The sequence below is a fragment of the Alosa sapidissima genome, chromosome 12 (assembly GCF_018492685.1).
Source record: "Alosa sapidissima isolate fAloSap1 chromosome 12, fAloSap1.pri, whole genome shotgun sequence".
Taxonomy (NCBI): Eukaryota; Metazoa; Chordata; class Actinopteri; order Clupeiformes; family Clupeidae; genus Alosa; species Alosa sapidissima.
Genome location: NC_055968.1, coordinates 37,829,979 through 37,854,947, shown reverse-complemented (window position 1 = coordinate 37,854,947; position 24,969 = coordinate 37,829,979). Strand labels below are relative to the sequence as shown.

At 42.8% G+C, this 24,969-nt stretch overlaps 1 protein-coding gene across 2 annotated transcripts in view; it reads right to left on the bottom strand.

Moving 5' to 3' along the window:
• Window positions 1-24,028, bottom strand: part of LOC121677506 (receptor-transporting protein 3-like) — a 34,430-nt gene extending 10,402 nt beyond the window's left edge. For both annotated transcript variants that reach the window (XM_042056250.1, XM_042056252.1), the window contains exon 1: window positions 23,755-24,028. In XM_042056250.1, the coding sequence (XP_041912184.1) occupies window positions 23,755-23,909 (155 nt within the window). In that variant the 5' untranslated portion in view covers window positions 23,910-24,028. The remainder of the gene's footprint in view (window positions 1-23,754) is intronic.
• Window positions 24,029-24,969: the final 941 nt, after the last annotated feature.

Genomic DNA, 24,969 nt, shown 5'->3' with positions numbered 1-24,969 from the left:
TAGAATGATGGCTAGCTCATTATAGCACGATGGCTAGCACATTTCACATTATAGCATGATGGCTAACTCATTTCACATTATAGCATGATGGCTAGCACATTTAGCATTATAGCATGATGGCTAACTCATTTCACATTATAGCATGATGGCTAACTCATTATAGCATGATGGCTAACTCATTTCACATTATAGCATGATGGCTAACTCATTATAGCATGATGGCTAACTCATTTCACATTATAGCATTATGGCTAGCACATTTCACATTATAGCATGATGGCTAACTCATTTCACATTATAGTTGAATGATGTTTTTCAAGGTTCTGAAGTGTGCATGCAGTGTTGCTATTTACATCTGGCTTCGCTTACTAGTCACACAAACACTCTCTCTCACTCACACACACACAATCATTGACTGGTTAGATTGTCTGTCTTTTTAAAGACTCCTGATTGGTTGATACAGACAGTAATTTTAGTTCCTGTTTATTAACAAGAGCATCTCAGGGACAGGTGTAATTCCTTATAGCATTGTGTTTTTCACAGCTAACAGAATGAAATTCTCATTTAGCATTAGCATAATATACATTTGAGTCTTACAGCAGCTTTTAAATAACACATTCTACTAGACTTTGGATCCGAACCTTAGTCTGTATGTTTTGAATGGTGTTAAGCCATGCTGTAGCCAAAATGCACGGAATTTTAAAATGTCTTTGGGATGTCAGTCAAGATGACGAAGCTAACATTATTGCCACTGGTTTAAACTGGTTCCAGCTCAATTCCACTGAAAAGAGGCCGGCAGCTTCTTAAAAAATTGGAAGACTACGCTAGACCATCAGATCAAATTGCTAAACAAACAGCGTACCAAAATGGTAAGTATATTTTTTTGTTTAACCTGCTATAAATTACAGCATATTGTAACAGGAGTGAAAAGGCATTCTTGTAACCCAGGTAAACTAGGAAGTAGCGTTGCTGCGGTCGAGGGATCGAGAGATAGGCAAGTAAGCATCTGCGGTCATGAATAACTTACCAGTCAACATTTCTTTTGCAATTAATAGAATCTGTAGCATGCAAATCAAACCAGCTATTAGCCTAACTGAAATAAAACCATGATATATCTAGGTATGGTGAAGGGTATGTGATGTGGGGCTATCTATCTATCTTTTAATTACAAAGGCCAAGGGAACTTTATCAGGATGCATAGTATCCTGAGTCCATTCAATAACTGGCCTTTAAAAATAAAAATATGCCTGCCTCTATGGGATTTTAACATAGGGGGTTCCTTACTTATGCCCCCTGTATTTTAAGGAATAACATTTATTAATTTACGATACCTGGTTCATTCACAAAGAATATTGGTGTGTTTAAAGGTTGGATTTTTTAAGGTTGGATTTTTCTCTGGTTGTCTTAACTTATGCACAGTTGATGGTTTTATAAAGACACCCCTACACCAATAAATAGTTCATGTAGACTGTCACACAATGGTAAGTGGAACATTGGCCACAGCTTGTAACAACTTCATTTTTTACCATTCTTTGCGTAGGGATGTGTACACAAGGATGTGTAACCTTGTGTAACTTTGTGTAACTTGGGAATTACAACAGAAAGGAACACGTTTCAGCTAATCAAAATCAATGACTGAAACTGTCAGTTTCAGAGCTATTATTACCACACTGATAGATTGATTTTGCTTTTTATTTGCAGCCTACGTTATACACTGTGGAACGCTCTGCGGATGGACAGCTGTGGAATCCGCAAAGGTCAAGAAGGCTTTTGTTACGAGGGCTGGAGGTTCCAAAACATCCATGAAGCTGGGGTAATTTTCTCTTATTTTAAATTATTTCCAATTGTGGTGAGCATTATTGGTGGGCTTTTTATAAAGGGTAGGCCTCTATTGCACTAAAATTATTCAACCTTTATACAGTTAACATCAAACTGTGTAGCTACGAAAGCTACAAAATCACATTGTCATAGAAATGATAGAGGCGAAATTTCCACTAGGTTTTATGAAGATATTTTACAGATGGGCTGAACATACATCAAAAGTAAAAAAAATGACATGGCCAAAATGATTAACTCACCAACAATATTTGTTGTATGGTGTATACCAGGGATCACCAAATGGCGGACCGCGATCCGAGTCCGGACCGTGACGAGATCCTATCCGGACCCAGACCATAATAGCCTAATTTAGATTTTCACGTAAGATTTCAAAGCTGCGCTAAATGTTTCGTTGGTTAGGATAACAGCATTTACTTCAGGAGCTTCAGGAACCATCATTTCGCTTGCTGCTACTCAGCCAGTGAAATCTGTGAATTCTGATAAAGTCGAGTCAGTGAGTAAAGTAGCCTACTATGGAGAAGAGACTGATAGCCTGAAACGAGCGAGGAGAGGAGACGGGACGAGAAACAATCAGATGGATATCTAAGTTAACGATAAGTAAGTTATTTTCAAATCATCGATTGCTCAAAGAGGAGGAAGCTAGACAGCGAGAACAGAGCTTTATATTAAGATACGGGGGCAATACCACGCAAAACTGTCACGTCCGTAACGCCAACTAGGCTAAATATGGATGTGACAGTTTTGCGCAGAATTGCCCTGGACCTCTTCTATTCTGAGACAGGCGATTTTTAAAAGCGCCAATTTGAAGCACCTCTACTAGACAAAGCATATTGAGCAAGCATAGGGTAGGCTAGGCCCATTCAACAGTGAACTGAGAACACAGAATAGAATAGAAACAGAATATTTTACGATTTAAGAAGGCAATATGATTGATCCACCACAATCTAGTTAAGCCGACATGCATTCACTGCCCAACAAAGTCAAAGTCAAAGTCAGCTTTATTGTCAATTTCTTCACATGTTCCAGACATACAAAGAGATCGAAATTACGTTTCTCACTATCCCACGGTGAAGACAAGACATATTTTTCCAATTTAAGTCCACAGACAAACATAACATTCAAGTAAACAAAAAAAGTAAGTAAATAAGTAAATAAGAGGGCACATATAATAATGAAAAAAATAAGAGCAGCAAAATTTGGTTGAGATTGTGCATAGACAGTCAATAAAATACTAGTGCAAAGTCAGGCCAATAAAAGGCTTGGGTAGTTCTGTTTGACCTAAGTAATAAAGAAAGTGGCATAGTGGTGCAAGTTATGTAAGTTATGTAAGAGCAGCAGAAGTGTTGTGTTTTCAGGACAACAACACCAAGTTGTAAAGTGTACAAGTGTACAAGTGTGCAAGTGTGCAAGTGGAGTAGTGCAGGCGGCCATTGTGGGTCCAATGTCCAGGATGTTATGTAGCTGAGGGTGGAGGGGGGAGAGGAGGGAGAGAGTTCAGCATCCTTACAGCTTGGTGTATGAAGCTGTTGGTGAGTCTGGTAGTGCGGGAGCGCAGGCTTCTGTACCTCTTCCCAGAGGGCAGTAGATCAAACAGATTGTGAGCGGGGTGACTTGCATCACTCACAATTTTGGTCGCCTTGCGGGTGAGGTGGGTGGTGTAAATGTCCTTCAGGGAGGGGAGTGAAGCACCAATGATCCTTCCAGCTGTGTTCACTATGCGCTGCAGGGCTTTCCTGTTGTATTCAGTGCAGCTTCCGCCCCACACAGCGATACAGCTGGAGAGGATGCTCTCAATGGTGCCTCGGTAGAATGTGGTCATGATGGCTGGTGGAGCACTTGCTCGCCTGAGTTTCCACAGGAAGTACAGGCGGCGCTGAGCTCTCTTCGCCAGTGATGCAGTGTTGGTGGTCCAGGAGAGATCTTCACTGATGTGCACCCCCAGGAATTTGGTGCTGCTCGCTCTCTCCACCACAGCACCGTCGATGGTCAGTGGCAGGTGTTGGGTGTGACCTCTCCGGAAGTCAACAACAATCTCTTTGGTCTTGCTGACGTTCAGCAGGAGGTTGTTGTCCCTGCACCACGTGGTCAGATGGTCGACCTCCAACCTGTATTGAGTCTCGTCGCCCTTGGTGATGAGACCCACCAGAGTTGTGTCGTCAGCAAATTTCACTATGTGATTGTTGCTGTAGGTTGCAGTGCAGTCATGCGTCAGCAGGGTGAAGAGCAGCGGACTGAGCACGCAGCCTTGGGGGGCCCCTGTGCTCAGTGTGATGCTGCTTGAGGTATTGTTGCCAACACGTACTACTTGGGGCCTCTGACAGAGGAAGTCCAGTAGCCAGTTGCAGAGGTAGGTACTGAGTCCCAGTTTGTCAAGTTTGCAGATGAGTTGTTGTGGTATTATGGTGTTGAATGCAGAACTGAAGTCTATAAACAGCAATCTCACATATGAGTCTCTTTTTTCCAGGTGGGTGAGGGCTGGGTGGAGGGCAGAGCAGATTGCATCCTCTGTAGACCGCTTGGCTCGGTATGCAAACTGGAAGGGGTCCAGGGTGGGGGGGAGAATGGATTTGATGTGTGACATGACAAGCCGCTCAAAGCACTTCATGATGATGGGTGTCAGTGCCACAGGGCGGTAGTCATTGAAGCAGGATGGAGCAGTTTTCTTCGGCACAGGTATGATGGTGGCAGCTTTGAAACATGATGGGACGATGGCTTGCTTCAGGGAAGTGTTAAAGATGTCTGTGAAGACATCCTTAAGCTCCCCTGCGCAGTCCTTCAGCGCACGACCTGGGATGTTGTCTGGACCTGTTGCCTTACGGGTGTTGATAGCAGCAAGTGTCCTCTTCACGCTGTCGGCAGAGAGGCACAGGGGCTGCTCATGTAGAGGGGGATGGGTCTTCTGTGGGCAGGTGCTGTTTTGTGCTTCAAAGCGAGCAAAGAAGCGGTTCAGGTTGTTGAGCAGAGGGATGTTGCTCTCACAGCTCTGTGGCGTGGGCTTGTAGTCCGTGAGGGCCTGAATGCCCTGCCATAGGCTTTGTGCGTTCCTGCTGTCTTTGAAGTGGGTGGTTATCTTGTGAGTGTATTCCTTTTTTGCTTCCTTGATGCCACGGGACAGGTTGGCTCTCGCTGTTTTCATGCCAGCTTCATCCCCAGCTCTGTAGGCTTTGTCTCTGGCCCTCAGCAGCCTGAGGACATCCCCTGTCAGCCATGGCTTCCAGTTAGCCCGATGTCTTTTGTGTGGGTCACATCATCGATGCACTTGGTGATGTAAGAGGTTACAGTGTCTGTATACTCCTCTATGTCTGTCCGGTTGTTGTAAGTGGCTGCCTGCTTAAACATTTCCCAGTCTGTTGTGTCAAAGCAGTCTTGAAGAGCATCGGAGGCTCCCTCAGGCCACACTTTTACCTGCTTACGAACCGGTTTGTTCGCTTTTACCCTTTGTCTGTATGCGGGCATTAGCATAACAGTGATATGGTCTGAAAGTCCAATGTGGGGGAGGGGGGTGGCTTTGTATGCTCCTTTGTGTGTAGTGTAGACCAGGTCCAGGATGTTATCTCCTCTTGTTGGAAAATCAACATGCTGGTGTAGCTTTGGAAGTACAGTTTTGAGATCAGCATGGTTAAAATCTCCAGTGAAGATGGTGAAACCGTCTGGGTGTGCCGTCTGTTGTTCACTGACAGCCTGGTACAGTTCACTAAGAGCCGCGTTCTTATCGCTGTTGTTGTTGGTAGGCGGGATGTATACTGCGACTAGCAGAATCGCAGTAATTTCCCTTGGCAGGTAAAAAGGACGGCACTTTATGATCATAAACTCTGCCAGTGGTGAGCAGTGTTTGCATACTACTACAGTGTCCCGGCACCATTCGTCACGGATGTAAACACAGATTCCTCCTCCTCGTGATTTACCTCCCTTTACAATGGCCCTGTCTGCTCGATAGCATGCTAGCTGCTCCAGTTGTACAGCAGAGTCCGGAATGTTGTCATTTAACCAAGTCTCAGTGAAGACGAGCACACAGCAGTTACTTACTGTCCGGTTCGTTGATCTCAGCAGTCGTATGTGATCCATTTTGTTGTCCAGTGATCGTACATTTGCCAGGAGAATGGATGGTATGGCTGGGCGAGTTGGGCTGGCCGCTAGCCTGGCCCGGACGCCTCCGCGCTTGCCCCTCTTCTGCTTCCTCGCACACCGCTTCCGACGCTTTCTTTCCGGGGGAGGAGTAGCAGGCGAGTCCGGTGTTGTTGTAGGGAGGGGGGGGGGGGGCAGTGTGCAGCAAGTAGAGGAGGCAGAAAGGCTAGGCAATCAAGGACATGGGTAGATGGAGGAGAAATCAAAAATAATAAATAAAAAGTTCTATGGAGATGTGCAAAAGTTGGAGAAAGTCAGATGTGTGTGTGTGTGTGTGTGTGTGTTTTGACGTGTGATGAAATAAGAAAATAATAAAAGGTCTATAGCATAGGGTGAGGGATGTAAAAGAGCTAAAAGTCTTGTACTGTAGGTGTGTGTGTGGGGGGGGGGGGGGGGGGGGGGGGCATGAGTGCTGAAGAGTGAATGTGTGCAAAGTCAGTATAGTGTGAGTTCAGAGTTCGGATGGCCTGGGGATAAAAACTTCTCCTGAGTCTCTCAGTTCTGGTTTTGTGACTACATAGGCGTCTTCTTGATTTCAGCGGTAGGAATAATCCATTGTTAGGATGAGAAGAGTCCTTCAGAATCTTTTGGGCTCTTAGGAGTACTCTTCTGGAATAGATATCTTGTAGAGCAGGGAGTTGAGTTCTTATAGTACGTTCAGCTGAGCGCACTACTCTCTGCAGAGTACTACAATCTCTAACTGTGGAGTTCCCATACCAGGTGATGATGCTACCAGTTAGAACACTCTCAACCGCTGAAGTGTAGAAGGCCTTCATGATGGATGTAGAAACTTTGAATTTCCTTAGCTGACGAAGGAAGTAGAGTCGTTGTCTGGACTTCTTCAGAACATACTGTATTGAGTGTTAACAGTCCATGGTAGGTCTTCAGTAATGTGGACACCAAGGTATTTAAAACTTGTGACTCTCTACAGGTTGCCCGCTGATCATTAGTGGGGTGTAACTGTAGTTCTGCTGCTGCCTTCTGTAATCCACTACCATTTCCTTGGTTTTATTGATATTCAGTGTCAAGCTGTTAGATTGACACCACTGTCTCACCTCATCAACCTGATCCAAGTAGAGCTGTTCATTGTTGTTACTAATCAGGCCCAAGATCATTGTGTCATCTGCAAACTTGATGATGGAGGGATGACTACTTTTGGCTTTGCAGTCATGTGTGTAGATGTTGTACAGCAGTGGACTCAAAACACAGCCTTGGGGAGCACCAGTGCTGATGGTTAATGAGTCAGATGTCAGATGTCTCTAACCACTTGTGAACGGTTGGTGAGGAAGTCAAATATCCAGTGACACAGGGTAGTGTTTAGTCCTAAGGCCTTCATCTTTGTGACCAAGGTGAGAGGTACTATCGTGTTGAATGCTGAACTAAAGTCAATGAACAGCATCCTCACATAATTCCCATTCCCCTCCTCCAGGTGAATTAAGGTGGTGTGCATGAGGTTTGAGATGGCATCCTCTGTAGACCTGTTGGCTCTAAGCAAATTGGAGGGGGTCGAAGGAGGCAGGGAGGGATGAGCAGATAATGTTTTTCACAAGCTTCTCAAAACACTTCACTGTAGACGTCAGGGCTACTGGGCAGTAGTCATTCAGACATGATGGACTTTTGTTTTTCGGTACTGGAACAATAACAGACTGCTTGAGGCAAGTAGGAACTGTCTCTTGAGCCAATGATGTGTTAAAGATATAAGTGAACACAGGAGCTAACTGAGCAGCGCAGGATTTCAAAACCCTGTTAGAAATTCCATCCGGTCCAGCAGCTTTTCTACAATTAACCCTCCTAAAGGCATTGCTCACATCGACCTCAGAGACACAGAAAGGTGCATCCTCCTGCATCCTGCTGCAGCTAGTGCAAGATAGTCTGTGTTTTTCATGTCAAAGCGAGCATAAAAAGCATTAAGTTCATCAGGGAGGGCTTTACTCACATTCATCATAGGAGGGGACTTTCTTTCAAAGCCAGTGATGGTTCGGAGTCCTTTCCACACTCGTGCTGGATCACCCTCCAAGAAATCAGCTTCAACTCTGTCTCTATAGCGCCGCTTAGCATCTTTAATAGCTCTACGTAAACTATAAGATGCTGTTGTTCAGTCATATCCCCTGAAATAGGCCCAGCATTATAAGTCATGGTGCGTGTCTTTAATGCCGTTCTCACTTCTCTATCCACCCATGGCTTCTGGTTAGGGAAGCTTCGGATCTTTACAGTTGGGATGATGGATTGTTATTGAACAGTTATTGGTTTTACCAAAATAATTTGGCACTATTTTTAAACTACAAACCTATAAAGTATTTTGATACAAAATATGATGCCATTTTTTTCCAACTAAATAAAATAAAAATGACAACATACTATTTTGTATTTTACATACATGTATCAGACATACTGCCTATCCCTGGCTGTTGGCTGCAGCAACTCAAGCTAGGTAGTACTGATTGTTTTGTGTTTATGTTACAGTGGGCAGTGCTTCGACTTGGCCAGCTTCACTCGCGGTCCGCGCGTGGGATCACGCGGTATCACGCGACTTTAATTTTTATTTTCCCAGTGTGACGCTGCAACAACCCAAACAAGGCTCAAATGAGCAGGGTGGATGGCTCAAATGAGCAGGGTGTCTCGTAAAAAGAAATGGAGCCTGGAAAACCCTACACAGACTTCACTACAAACTTTAGCAGACTGGTTTAGAAATAATTTAATAGCCAGAAATATGCCTGCCCTGCCCTAATAAAGAAATATTTGGTTAACTGCGAGTGAATCCCGTTTGCAGCCGTAGAAGAAACGCAGGACAAATTAAACATTCTGGTTTTCTCCGAGTGCAACGATGATAGACAGACATCATTTGGACAAAATATAGAACATATTAACCTCCGTTGCTCAGCCAAATGCCTTCCTGTTACGTCCTGTTATCACGGAGTTACAGGCGATAAACGATTTTTGATGGTCACAAGTTTACTTCATTAGCGGTTTATTTTTTTGATTATTAAAGAGTGTTTTTCATTTAAAGGTCTGACTTCGTGCTTATTCAGTAGAGCATTTAGTGCTCTTCCCAATCCCAGACGTTCACATTGCATGTTTGTTTGTAATGGATGCAACCGCGAGATACGCTTGTCATAGGCGCCGATACCGTGGATGCTCCGTCTCTCGGGCACCCACTGAAAACATCGAGCACCCACGTGTGACAGCTTATAGTCCCGGCTAAATTTACATTAATTTAGAATCAAACATCGCAGTTTATGTTAAATTCAGCATCTCTCATAATGTGATTGGATATGTTGCTGTCAATTCCCTACTTCATATACTAACCACCAATGAGAGCGTCTCTCGTATGAAAATTCCTGACACTTCCCACCTGAAGAATTAACGCAAGGCTTTGTCGGGTCTTCAGCCCCGAATGTTTAAAATGTATATAGCCCTGAATATCATTTTAAAAGTAGTCTGACAAAGCTTATTGTTTTGTGACACAGCTAAACACTGGTACCTCATAGAACGTCTATAACAGACAGCTTTATGCAAACTCCCTTCATTCAACCCTTGAAGACATCACGGTCTGGTGCGCTATGTAGATCGTTTCTCGTACCATTTAATTTCTCAGAATTTAGGTCTACTAGGCCTACAATAACGTCATCACCAAATACATCTTTTATTTTTAGTTGATCAACCACAAAGAGTAGCATAGGCCTGACGACTGTAGCAGCCCAACGTAACCAGTTGTTGTAGATGAGAGGCAACCCCTTGTTTCAGATAGCCTGGACAACATGTTACCTGGGTGTTGCCTACATTATTAATTAATGGTAGCCTACAATAGTTAATTGATTCGCGTAACATATTAGTTGGCTCAAAGAGTAGGGAATCAGGATGGAGAGAGTCACGTGTGTGTTGCTTTTGCAGGATCGAATCCAGTTTAATACTAGTTTTCAAAACATATTTTTTACATGCCTTTTGTCTGAGTGGCTGTAATGTAGCCGAGCGCTCATGGCGTATGAAAAGCGACTTCAAACCGCCTAAAACAACTTGTTTGTGAATGTCTGACAACTGCTGCAGCGCATGCACGTGCAAGGAAACCAGTAGGTGGAGAAACCAGAAGGCACACAACACCGGAACGATTTTAAGGCTATTTCGCATAGGCTACTCAATGGTGCTATTTCACACACATTATAGCGACCCCCACTCACCTGGGTTAGTGGAAGGTGTTAATAGACTATTGGCGTAGCCTACAGTGGACTAGGGCTGTCAAAATTGCTCAAAAATGACGTTCGAATATCCCCTCTAAAATAAACACATGTATTCGAATATATTGGAATATCTAGGCTATATTATTTGCGCATTATGTCAGTGATGCGCATCATGTCATCTGTTTTTAACTTTTTGTATGGTTATTGCTTGACAGGGGGGATCCCAAGAAGCTTTCAGCCATAAGGCATTTCCTAATTCACCTGACACTGATATTCAAAATGTTGAAACTATTTCGGCATAGCCTATAAACAGTTTAATTAAATGTAATGTTAGTTGTAAACAAACGGGCTACTTGGTGAGGCTTGGCCTCACAGATGCGCTCGTGCCTTAAATGGCAATACAAATCTTCACGATAGGCCTATTAACTGACCGCCCGATTCACGTTGGCTGGGGGGCAGGGGGGGCCATCAGACATTTGTTCCCAAGGGTCTATGAATTGTTAACCCGGCCCTGCCCCCAACGAACGCAACTTTCCACCTCTGAGATAGCTGAAAAGAAGTCTAGAAGACTCCTAACTCACTAGACCTACTTACTGTAGGCTGCGCAAACCACAAGCCTGCATTCGAGGCAGGCCTTCTGTTGAAGAATTTTATATAAATCCTGCGCTAACAGTAATCCTCCTACCCCCGCTACCACAGCTGTGGATAGTGTGGCATGCTCACGCTTTATGTCTCCTTCTTGCAAACTAGGCCTATAGCCCAACCATTTACGTCTTGAAAAAATAACAACTTGCCAGATATGCCTTCATAAATTTGGGCTTCATTCAGCATTTTGTTCTTCCACTGGAAATGACTCTTCTACATTTGCTGCCTGCTGCATCCTTTCTGTTTGTATTGTTTAGAAAATGTTTGACGTCTTGAGTTAATGCATTAAACATTGTTTGCTGGTAACCAGCCACAAATAGCCTACAGATTCTTGCGTGCGTTCTCTCCAAAATGTGCCCGTTCTATAGGCTATCCAAGTGCATAATTCTGCGGCATAAAGCAGATGTATTTGTGTATTGTACAGAAAAATAAAAATAACCTGTCAAGCAATCAATTGACTACATTGCAGTCAATAAGTAGTGCAAATTATGAAACCAAAACGTGGGTCATAGTTGTCTAAGCCTCTGCTGTGAGGCCAAACCCATGAACAAAGACGCATTGATATCTGCAATAGTTTTTTTTTTTTGGCGAAACAAGCTCACAGCCGAACAAGTCATACTGAAGGGAGAGGCAACTGGCATGTGATCTCCCCACGGGCCAATGGATGTACAAGTTTTCTCCTGTGCCTACGATATTTAATCCAGTGTTTTGTCAAGTTGCAAAATGCTTTTCTTTTTAACGAATTTTTATGATAGTACCCTATACAAAAAGTACTTCATACTATCTTAATTGCTTTATACTCAATACTTGACCAATGGCTATTGCATCTGTCTATTGAAAGTGAGAATGTGGCATGTGATATACTGTGTAGGCTTCATAAAATAAAATAAACAGATTGCTAATGGCCTACAAGCTGATCTGGGGGGCGTTTCCCGTACAACTACGGAGGTTAGCTTTTTACTAACAGGATGCATCGTTCAACTAACCAACATGTAAGTTACGACTGTTTCCCAAAACTGTCGTACTTACATAGTACTGTAAGTTTGGACCATGATAGTTTCCAAACTTCAGTAGTCTGGACTAAGGTGGTTAATGACGTTTAGTAGCACGTGAACGGGCACCTGCACATACTTCTGTGGCGCATTGCGTTAAGGCCGTTGCACAGCAGTTACCAGTCCCCTGTCCAAGAGTTCGAATCTGGGTTAAGACGTTGACAACAATATTGACATCGTTGTTTAATCGTTGATCTTTTGTGCAAGGACCCCCCCCCCCCCATAAAAATCAAAGGCTACATATTCTCAGCTGACTCGTCAAAAAGTGCGCACCACCTTATTATTATCTGCGAGTGTGTGACTTTTACTTACGTGCACATGGCTGCAAATTGACTTTTAATTGATGTATTTTCTGCCTTGGGCATTTTAAAATATGGATGTATGGTGGTTAGAAGTGTAAATATCAATTAGAAACCTAAATATATTTATAATTATTAATTTGCAAACAAATTACTGGCGTCAGTGACGTCTTTGACATGAAGAGCATTCTACCACAGGTCGAGAGGTGTAGTTGTACACAACTTTACGATAGTGGTTGCGAACGTTCGTTGCTACTATGGTTTTGGTACTATGTAGTGGAACGATGCATTGGACTATGTAAGTTCCAAATATGAATGTAATTCTGCGGCATAAAGCAGATGTATTTGTTTATTGTACAGAAAAATAAAAATGACATGTCAAGAAGACAATTGACTACATTGCAGTCAAGAAGTAGGGCAAATTAATTTACAAAACCAAAACGTGGGTCATAGTTGTCTAAGCCTCTATTGCGTAGCCTGTTAAAAACGTCGCCAGATAGTATTAAATCGGCAACAACATTGTTTTCTGCAGAAGCCTACCCAAGGCTACAGATTAATTCTGAACAGTTATTTCTCTACTGGCTCTTTTGATTTGCGTAGCGTTAACCCCAACACTGACAATAATGTAGACAGCAAATTTCGATTTTCGTTACCACCGTGTAGTCAAGCCTTAAGTCATACCCAAGTAGCCTAAATCGAGGTAATGTTTAATTATGCATGATTTATTTTGTTATTGAATTAGTAGGCTGGGATTACTCTCGGCAACAATTATATCCTGATCCTGCTTTTTCAGAAGGGACCGCAGGCAGAGCGATGTACAGTGGTAGAGCGACGCACAGTGGCTGAAAGTGGTACCAAAGCTTCACGCAGCTTCACGCCGCGTAATGCGCGAATGAAGTGGTCATTTGAAAGCGATGCCCACTGTAGTTTTGATCCAATTTGACAGCTTTGCTATGTTGCCCACCCAAAATTTCTACCAGCCCACCCAAATATAGTAGCCTAGCCTAGGTTAGAACCAGCCCTGCCCTGCATGGAGACATACATGTTTGTTTTTTTAAAGCTGTCATTGTCATAGGCACGATATTTAGTCTACCTCTGTTAAGCCTACACAAAGTTGCGTATTAAGGAGTATTTCCTGATCGGGGAAACCTTTCGTTCCGCAGTTCAATTGTGCCGCAGGCCAATAAAGGCAAGTGTGTTTGCCACTTACATTTCTGACGTCTGACACTTCACACTGCTGCAAGTGCATCAAGAAAGGTCCCGCCTTACACCATGTTAATGGCCAATCGTAGACTAGGATTTGGGGTGGCACCTGGGGCGGCCAATCGAATCTCAAGGGTGGCCTGTGCCACCCGGAGCCACCCCTCTGGCTCCGCCCCTGTATATATATTATACATACATACATATACATAGCCTAAACATTATGATGCTCCGGACCTTTGCTTGAGGAAATTTTCCGTAACGACCTCGCTGAAGATTAATTGAATACCCCTGGTGTATACTGTATTTTCTGTATTTTGTTTTTGTTCTTGACAATTGTCAGTGTCTCTTGATTGATCAGAGCTAAATGTTTTGGGCTAATTTAGATGTAATATTGAGTCATTGTCTTTGATTTACCGGACTGACCCTAAAGCACTCCTTGTTTACAAATCACTTAAAGGACAAATCCGGTATGAATTGATCCATAGCTCTTGTTGGAAATCACTGTGTGCTGTTCATAGGAAAAAGAAAATGTGGCACAGCCAATTCTGAGTTATGGACAGGGAAGTATAGCCCAGAGCCGTATAGAAGTACTTTTGGTATTCCTGACCTAATGCAGGGTAGCCGCGGAGTCTTAAAAGTCTTTAAACGGTCTTAAATGTCATGTTCCTTAATTAAGGTCTGAAAAAGTCTTAAATTCCGTTGCCAAAGTCTTAATTTTTTAAACGAAGGTCTTCAATTTTAATTAAACTAGCCTGCAAGCAAGGTGAAATGGGGGAAAAAACTAGCCTGGCGGGCCATCCTATATCATTGAAATGTATAGTCTGGAATCGAGCCATTCACCTCGCTTAATCCAAGGGGCGGGCAGAGAATTGTCTTTCAAACTGCCTAGGCATGCAATAGGCCAGCGCTACGACCATATCCGTATCCGGTCGGCAAAACGGCAAATACATCCTTCTTCGAAAGGAATGACTTAAGTGCATTGTGTTGCTCAACTTTCAAAGAAAAGCACAAGTCCAACTCCTCCAAAGTTGACGCCAACGCTGATTCAAACAACCGCTCTTTGTTTGCCATAGCCACCTTCCTTGTTGTTCACTGTCGCAGGACTGTCGCCATCCTGTTAAGCCCGCCTTAAGACTCTCTAACAAAATAGAGCGCTGTGATTGGATGACGTCCACGGCGTCAGCCAATAGAAATCCCTATGGTTTGATACTAGACGTACAGGCTGAGCAAATTAATTTGCCGCCGCTAGGGTGCGTCTAGATTTCTAGGCTAGGAAAAAACAACAACAATGTGAAAATTCAACAGGGGGTTGACTAACATCAGAGATCGTCTAATTTAGTGTTGAGCTCCTTGCTAACTAATTCTGCTAGCTCAGGTCATGTATGTCATTCGTAATTAGTGCTAAAATCATTATTGAACATGATCCCTTCTATGAACTTGATAGTTTTTTATTTACATTTATTTTATCTAATGACAGACAACAATGAATTGCATCCACATATCCTTATGCATTATGTGCAACTATTATTCACTAGCCTAAAACCGTGAGACTGAAGGCTACAGTAATTACTCACGTATTTCTTAAAGTGACAAACACTCAATTACACCTAGGCCTACACACCACATTAAAATTTGCCTAGGTGTAATAGTTTAAAAAGAAATATTAAGTATTCAAATGACTAAATATGTTTAGCAATTAAGCAGATTAATAGTAACTAGAAATGCAATTCCAAGGAATTACCAGTGCATGAAAATGCTAAAGTTGTGATGTAAAATATCATGTATAGTTAAAACAGATAATACAGAGATGGTTACTACGGTGATGCTAGGATAGACATGGTGGTTGCATAGCTTAATAAAAGTTGATAGTTTAAAAGTAGACTGTTTAAAAGCTGAATGTAGATAGTTTAAAAGTTGTTGATAGACAGCTAGTTTAATAGATAGTTTAATGATAGTTTACATTACATTACATTTGGCTGACGCTTTTTAACCAAAGCGACTAACAACATGGTAAACAGTAAGTTTTAGAACAATTCTCACAATTTTAGGACAGTTTAAAAAAAACATTAGAGTACAGTAAGAATAAGTGCGTCGGTGAGTGCTGTTTTTAACAGTTACTTGTCAGTACCTAAACTTCCAAACTTATCTATCTTAAATCTCCTTGTTACCATCTACTTTCTACGGATTTACTGGCTACCGATTATATCTCGTGAACAAACTCTTGCATAAACTGTTGTTGCTCGAGGCTTTGGATTATCGGACTCTATAACCTTGATCGTCAAACATTTCTGTCAAACGTTAACGTTAAACGTGGGCTGCAAATAATACCGGGCCAAGGAAACGATATCTGGAAGAAGAAAGCATCAAATTCCTTCTAACGTCTCTCAAAACTAGTGACTCAATATAAAAGTGAGATCTTCTCAGATTACTTACCTGCTACCTGTGTTCGAGTTATCAAGGAACTGCACGATATCGCTGTTGCTAGTCAACTAGCAAACAAACGTTTAAAAAACAGTTGACACCGGCGAGCCCTCGCCGCGACACGATGCCTCCCCTCAGCTGTGCACCAGGCTGCGACTCATGCGTCCTTCTCAGCGAAAAGATAGTGGAACTCGAAGCCAGAATAGCGACCCTCCATCAGATTGAGAAGGATGAACAGTTCCTCGACACCATTCTCTCCGTAAGTAACGTTACCTCTCTTACACACACAAATGCCAGATGCCCTGATTTCACTCTGTCCTCCAATACTTTAACCATGCCATGCACTAATGCAACTTCTGTCCCTGTTGCCTCTCCCCGGCCTCTGCTGAGAACCAAGCCTGCTCTGCTGGCCAGCTCCACTCCACACCAGCCTGAGCCATGGCGTAGAAGCAAGCATCACAAGCACGGCAGACGGTCCGGACGGCACCCAGGCCCAGCCCAACCTATACGACTGGAAAATCGCTATGCCATTCTGACCGAGGATGAGGAGCCCCTCCAGCCCCGAGACAACCATCCTGGTCCCTCCTCAAAGTCGGCGCCCCCCCGACCCCCTCCTCCCCGGACCTCATCAACCTCCACCCTGGTCATCGGCAGTTCCATGGTTAGAGACCTCTGCATTCCCCCATCATGTAGCGGTCCCTCCAAGGTCTACTGCTTCCCTGGTGCCAAGGTCCTTGACATCCAGCAGAAACTCCCAAGCATCCTGGCCCGCCACACCAAGGTCAACAACATCATCGTACACGTGGGCACGAACGACATCAGAGATAAGCAGTCAGTAGCACTGCAGGAAAACTACAAAACTCTCATCACCACTCTGATGGGCACAGAAAAACGCTTTGTCATCTCTGGGCCTCTCCCTACCTACAGAAAAGGTGCTGAGAGATGGTCCAGACTGTTCGATCTCCACACCTGGCTCAAACGCTACTGCGCTTCCCTAAGCATCCCCTATGTCAACAACTGGGGCTTGTTCTGGGAGAGGCCCAGTATGCTGAAGCGTGATGGTCTCCACCCAAACCAACATGGAGCCAGGCTACTCTCCGACAACATAGCGTCCACACTGAGACATTGACATTCTGTAGAAAATATTACAGATTCACGCCCCCCAGGTATTGATTCGAATGGCATTATACATGTGGATGAGTCTGAGAATGTTTTCTGCAGGGTAACATACAATACTACTACCATAGATCAAGCTGTGTCATGCAATAGCATGACTTATGCTTATAGTTCTATTCCAACGTTGATTTCTACCCAACGTATAGTAAAAAGAAAAGACAAATTTAAAACTAGAAACCTAACAAATATTCTTTCCATACCTCAGCATATTCCTCAAAAGCCAGAGGCATTTTCAGCTAACATGGGTTTACTAAATATAGGTGCACTTACTACCAAAACCTTTGCAATCAATGATTTTATTAGTGAAAAAAATTTGGATTTTCTGTTTCTTGTTGAAACCTGGCTGACTTCAGACAGCGAAGCTGTTCTTGTTGAGACTTGTCCCCCAAATTATAATTTCTTCCACTCAATTAGACAAGGCAAACGAGGTGGTGGAATTGCCTCCATTCTCTCAAACAAATATAGTTGCACACGAGTCAACTTTGGCGAATTCGCTTCCTTTGAGTATATTGCCCTCACTCTGAAGGCTGACCCAGCTGTACTTCTATTAACCTTATACCGCCCTCCTAAACTATGGACTGGCTTTCTCGACCAGTTTTCTGAACTTATGTCGCTCATCATCACTAGCTATGATCGGATAATTGTAAATGGCGACTTCAATATTCATGTCAATAAGACAACTGATGCTAAAGCCAGTAAGTTCCTTAATGTGTTGGACAGTTTAGAGCTAAAGCAGCATGTTACAGGACCCACCCACAACCTTGGCAACACCCTCGATCTAGTCATTTCCAGAGGGATAGAAGTCACAGACTTATCAGTAAATGATATAAATATGTCTGATCATCATTGTGTATCTTTTAATATTGTACTACATACTCCAAAAATTCATCCCGAAATTGCAATCAAATCGCGACTCTTGGACATTAGAGCAGAACAGCAGTTCATAGCTCTTATAGACTCCATAAATTTAGATATTTTACATCATCCCATTGATCAAATGGTAGAGGCTCTCAATCGTGAATTAGGCGCTCTGCTTGACAGAGTGGCACCCTTAAAGACTAAAAAAAGGCCCTGTAGCAAACTGACACCTTGGATGAACGAAAATATCCATGATCTAAAAAGATCATGTAGGAAAGCTGAGAGAACATGGAGAAAAACTAAGTTACAGGTTCACCGTGCCATTCTAAAAGAAAAAATTGCAAATTATAATAGAGCTATTCGGAATGAGAGGAGGAACCACTTCTCTAAGGTAATTGCTGAAAACAGTGGAAACTCTAGGGTGTTGTTCTCTACCATTGATAGGCTATTGCATCAAACACCTTTTGATACACTCAGTCAGGCATCCTCTCTAAGATGCGAAGAATTTGCAGACTTCTTCAAAAACAAAGTCATTTCTATAAGGGAGGCTATTGGTAACACAAGTAATATGTTTGATAGTACACCCAAAAACAGCCCCCCAAAATTAAGGTCCTTTAGCACTATTACTCAATCTGAGCTTGGTAAAATTATAACTCAAACCGGCTCCTCAACATGTGTTTTAGATCCAATCCCTACTACATTCCTCAAAAAAGTATATGATGGCTTAGCTCCCTTTTTTCTCAAGGTAATAAATACCTCATTAGAAACAGGTATATTTCCAACTGCTTTTAAAACCGCTGTTGTGAAACCTTTACTTAAAAAGTCAAATCTTGACCATACCAATCTGAGCAACTACAGGCCTATATCAAATCTATCGTTTTTGAGCAAAGTACTTGAAAAAGTTGTTTGTAATCAGTTAAATACCTTCCTCAACGAAAACAGTATCCTTGAAAAATTCCAATCAGGTTTTAGATCAAATCACAGCACAGAAACGGCTCTAGTAAAAATAGTCAATGATCTCAGACTAGCTACCGACTCAAACAAAGTCTCAATCCTTATTCTTCTGGATTTGAGTGCGGCATTTGACACCATTGATCATAGCATCCTAATTCACCGCCTTGCGAAGTGGGTGGGTCTCTCTGATAATGCTCTAAACTGGTTTCAAACCTACATTACTGGCAGAGATTTTTATATCAGTCTAGGAGATCATGTATCTGAAAAACATGACTTGCCTTTTGGTGTGGCCCAGGGGAGCTGCCTTGGTCCCCTGCTATTTTCTCTATATATGCTTCCATTGGGAAACGTCATAAGTCAACATAATGTAAACTTCCACAGCTACGCAGATGATACCCAATTGTATCTTTCTGTTGAGCCAACTAACCCAGATGGCCTTTGCTCCCTCACTGCATGCCTAACCTCCATTAATCAGTGGATGAGCAAAAACTTTTTGAAACTAAATGATGACAAAACAGAGGTACTTCTGGTTGGACCAAAACTAAAGCGAGATATTATTCTTAGTAATCTGGGGAACTTGGCACACCAGGTCAAACCAAAAGTAACAAGCCTTGGTGTCATCTTAGATGCAGAGTTAAGTTTTAAGCCCCATATCAGTAAAGTTACTCAGACAGCCTATTTCCACTTGAGAAACATTGCCAAAGTGCGGCCCTTTTTAACTCAACAAGATGCAGAAAAACTAATTCACGCCTTTATCACTAGCAGGTTAGACTACTGCAATGCACTTTTCACTGGTCTTCCCAAAAAACATCTAAAGAAATTGGCACTCATACAGAACTCTGCGGCTAGACTTTTAACTAAGACTAAGAAGAGAGAACACATCACCCCTGTGTTGGCTGAACTGCACTGGCTCCCTATTTCCTATAGAATTGATTTTAAGGTTATGTTAATTACTTACAAAGCTCTGAATGGCATAGCACCTTCATATATCTCTGAGCTTTTAATATCTTATCAACCACAAAGGAAACTTAGATCATCCAATTCTAATCTTTTAATCGTACCCAAAGTGCTCCACAAACAAAGTGGAGAAGCTGCGTTTATCCATTATGCCCCCAAACTATGGAACACCCTGCCTCTGTACATCAAGCAGGCGAGTTCAGTAAATATTTTTAAAAAAGATCTGAAAACATACCTGTACAGGAAAGCTTTTAGTTAACTCATCTTATCCTGTAGACTACATTTTCAGATTATTCTACATCTGCTACTATTGGAGGGCGCAGCCAGCCAGAAGCAGATGGGCTCCCCCTATTAAGTCAGGTTCTGCTCAAGGTTTCTTCCTGGAATATGGGAGTTTTTCCTTGCCACAGTTGCCATATGGCGTGCTTGTGGGGGGTAAGAGGGTTAAGGCTGCCAGTCTTATGACGTCATTTTCTATATTTTTGATATGTTGCTGAGCATATCATAAACAGCAAAGAAAAGTGATTGATAATGACTGACTGACTACTATTGTGTTACATGCTTCAAATGTAAAGCACTTTGAGCTGCATTCTGTGTATGAAAGGTGCTATACAAATAAAGCTTTATTATTATTATTATTATTATAGTTTAAAACGGCTGGTGAGTGCTAGGATCAGTAAGACTTGTTGTAAGTGTTGCTATGAGAGTAGATGTTCTCTAAAGAGCTGGGTCTTCAGGAGTTTTTTGAAAGTGGAGAAGAATGTCCCTGCCCTTGTAGGAACTGGCAGTGTGTTCCACCAACGAGGAACAACAGATGAGAAAAGTTTGGATTGGCTTGAGCGTACCGGTGGTAGAGCTAGACGTCGTTCGTCAGAGGAGCGCAGCGGTCTGGAGGTAGTGTAAGTCTGTATGAGGGCATTCAAGTAGGTGGGAGCAGAACCGGAGACTACTTTGTAGGCTAGCGTTAGAGACTTGAATTTGATGCGGGCCGCCATAGGTAGCCAGTGTAGCTGGATGAGCAGCGGGGTAACATGTGCCCTTTTGGGTTGGTTGTAGACCAGGCGCGCCGCCGCGTTCTGGATCATCTGAAGTGGTTTCACTGCGCAGGCTGGGAGACCTGTCAGGAGGGCATTGCAGTAGTCGAGTCGTGAGATGACTATTGCCTGAACCAGAAGTTGGGTAGCATCTTGAGTCAAGTAAGTCCTGATTTTCCGTATGTTGTAGAGTGCGAAACGGCATGACCGGGCGACTGAGGCAACATGATCTGAGAAGTTTAGTTGGTTGTCGAGAACAACTCCTAGATTTCTTGCAGTCCTGGTCGGTGAAACAGACAGGGAGTCAAATTTGATGTTGATGTCGTGGTGTATGGTAGGTTTAGCTGGGATGACCAGCAGTTCAGTCTTTGAGAGGTTCAGCTGGAGGTGCTGTGCCTTCATCCATGTAGCTATGTCTGAAAGGCAATCCGAGATCCGTGCTGAAACCAGGGGGTCGTCAGGTGGAAAGGACAGATAGAGCTGTGTGTCGTCTGCATAGCAGTGGTATGAGAAGCCGTGCGAACGGATAATCTGTCCCAAGGAGGTGGTGTAGATAGCAAAGAGGAGGGGGCCCAGCACTGAGCCCTGGGGGACCCCTGTGGTGAGATGGTGAGGTGCAGATAGCTGACCAAGCCATGATACGTTAAACGAGCGTCCTGTGAGGTAGGATTCAAACCAGGAGAGAGCAGAACTGGAGATTCCCATGTCAGCGAGTATAGAGAGAAGGATACGGTGATTAACCGTGTCAAAGGCAGCCGATAAGTCAAGCAGAATGAGTACTGATGACCGAGCGGTCGCCCTGGCTTCTTTTAAGGCTTCTGTTACAGACAGCAGAGCCGTTTCGGTAGAGTGGCCCCTTTTGAACCCAGACTGATTTGGATCCAGAAGGTTGTTCTATGAAAGGAAGTCAGAGACCTGTTTAGAGACTGCTCGTTCAATGCCTTTGGATAGGAAAGGCAGTAGTGAGACAGGGCGGTAGTTCTCGACTTGAGCAGGGTAACGGTGTTACCCGGGCCATTTTGAACGCTGTTGGAAATGTGCCGGAGGTTAGCGAGGCATTGATCACATGTGTGATAGCTGGAGCGATGGTCGGGCTGATGGACTGAAGTAGGCTCGTAGGTATAGGGTCCAGCGAGCATGTGGTAGGACGGCTGCATGTCAGGAGTCTGGACACTTCACTCTCGGAGAGAGGCGTGAATGCTGAAAAAGATGTTCCAGCAGTCCCTAGAGGTTGTAGGAGTGCGGTATCTGAGTCAGATGTGTTTAGTGGGCATGTAGAGAATTGACTGCTGATTGCCGCCACTTTGTTTGTAAAAAATGAGGGTAAAAATACGAGGGTATCTGCAAGGCTGGATGGAGGAGGAGGCAGCTGAGGGTTGAGTAGCGATTTGAAGGTTGAGAAAAGTTTTCGAGTGTCTGTAGCGCTGTTGATTTTGTCATTGTAGAAAGCAGTCTTAGCAGCAGTGATGCTGGCTGAGAAGGAGGTCAGGAGTGTCTGGTAGTTTTTGAGGTCGTCAGCTAGTTTGGATTTGTGCCATTTCCTCTCCGCGGCTCTGAGTTTGGTGCGCTGCGATCGGAGGGTATCATTTAGCCATGGATGAGAATGTTTGGATCGAGCTGGCCTTGTGGTAAGAGGGCACAGCTCGTCTAGACACGAGGTCAGTGTGGAGCAGAGCGAGTCAGTGGCTTCATCAGGGTTGAGAGAGTTATGTGTTCTGACTATGGAGCCAGCTCCCAGATGACAAAATAAATTGCCCAAATTACTTTTTTGACATCAGGACTCTGAACTAAACTATTTTCAGATGCCCATTTTTTTTTTACACTGAATAGGCTTAGTCCAACCAAAACAAGGTTTTGCCTAGTGGTAAGCTGGATAGGGGTTAATCCTAGCCTGACAATACAGTTTACTCACTAGATGAGGTGAGGGAATTCAACAAACTTGTTTAAGCTTGACAAATATATCAATACAATCTGTTTTTCAATTGGGCAACATATAGCAAATGTGAGTGGTAGCTATCACATCCCCCATTCTGTGTTTAAGTGATTAATAAGGTGTGTCTGATCTTTGTGCTGTATCAAAATTCCCACAGTTATGAAAGCAGACGGTCAAACAAATGTCTTACTTTGTATTTTTGAGTGGCTCACAAACTAACAATGTTCTATTTTCTGCTCTTCTCTCCCTCCTCGCTTTGGTTGGTTCCACCACCAGGATAAAAGACGCAGATTGACCAGCCCACGCTTTCATCCACCATTGTACACAGTATGGCACGCTTTGGCACAAGTTCAGTTTGTTTATGTTATTGTTTATTAGTTCATTTCTCCATGTTGTATGATTTATAGATAGACTTAAATTGTCATTGTGCAGTTGGTCCGTACAATGCAATTTGCTTGTGCAGCTTTTAAAAATAATACTCACATACACACTCACACACACAAAAAAATAAAAAATAAGAATACACAATTTTTAAAAAGAACATATCAAGGCATTAACATGCTTCCATTGCTTGAAGTCCATTTTAAAGTGCAACTGTGCAAGCTCCCATTGCTTAAAGTCCATTTTTAAAGTACAACTGTTTTGCTTTGTTTTATAAAATAAAAGTTTGAAATGCTATGGAGTGCCCTATTTTTTGACCCTCAAACTGATATCTCAATTGTAACTCCTACTTCTCAACAGTTTCTCATTGCAATGTCTCCTCATTTGCTCTATTATTTCTCCTAAGGAGAAACAAGTTGTAAGTGAGACTACACTCAAACATATAAGAGATCTCCTGTACTTCTCCTGCTTCTCAAACTAATATCTCTTATGTGACTCCTACTTGTCTTATTGGTATGTGTCTCATCTTTTGCTTGTTTTATTTCTCCTAAGGCAAAATTAGGAGAAATAATTGTGACAAAAGTAATACTTAAATGATCCTTAAAAGAGAATCACCATTTTGCCTCCTTAGCAACAGAAGGGATACAAATGAGAAGCAAAAGTTTCCTCTGGGGATGTTTCTAAATTAAATTCATATATTACCTTGCAAAAGCTCCCCGGATATACTGAAACCAGTCCTGGGCTGGGTTGTCTGGCTCGATGTTGTCGTCAAACTTTAACCGCCAGCTGTCTCCATAATCTTCCACAAGTTCTTCAGTCCTCTCCTCAAAAGTAATCTCCCAGTCCTGAAAGGACATCCTTTCTTTTAGTTGTCTTTCGAGTAAGACGTTCCCAGCCCTATATATCTGTCACATAGAGGCTTTATTAGCTCTCTATCTGAGCAGAGGTCAGGCAGTGTGGCCACGCTGGGGCAGTACATCAGAAATGAAACTTAAAGAAATGAAACCAGCAAGTGTGTTTACTTTCCATAATCTAACTCTGCAGTCTGCAGGCAAGCAGTATGCTTGCCAATCATAAAGCAGCTTTAGCTTTGGCAAGAGGTACAAACTCTATGCTAAATTGCCACTGGACCACATGAAATCCACTATTATAATGCTTACAGTTTTTTCTAAATGCTTAAACAAAACTGTGATTCTTATAGCACAATTTCTAAAACTATTAATACTTATAGCAAAACCACTCACTGAGTTCACAAAACTAAAAGCACAAACACTGCTTTGCACTCAGTTTGTTTACACCAAGTTTACACCAAGCTGTAAGGATGCTGAACTCTCTCCCTCCTCTCCCCCCTCCACCCTCAGCTACATAACATCCTGGACATTGGACCCTCAATGGCCGCGTGCACTACTCCACTTGCACACTTGCACACTTGTACACTTTACAACTTGTTGTTGTTGTCCTGAAAACACAACACTTCTGCTGCTCTTACATAACTTGCACCACTATGTCACTTTCTTTCTTACTTAGGTCAAACAGAACTACCCAAGCCTTTTATTGGCCTGACTTTGCACTAGTATTTTATTGACTGTCTATGCACAATTTCAACCAAATTTTGCTGCTCTTATTTTTTTATTTATTATATGTGCCCTCTTATTTACTTACTTTTTTGTTTACTTGAATGTTATGTTTGTCTGTGGACTTAAATTGGTAAAATATGTCTTGTCTTCACCGTGGGATAGTGAGAAACGTAATTTCGATCTCTTTGTATGTCTGGAACATGTGAAGAAATTGACAATAAAGCTGACTTTGACTTTGACTTTACAATTTTGTAACACACACTTTGCACAACTGTAGGTACAATTCACTGCACAGCACGCTTTTTGCGAAACTGTAAACACAACTCACTGCTTTACACTC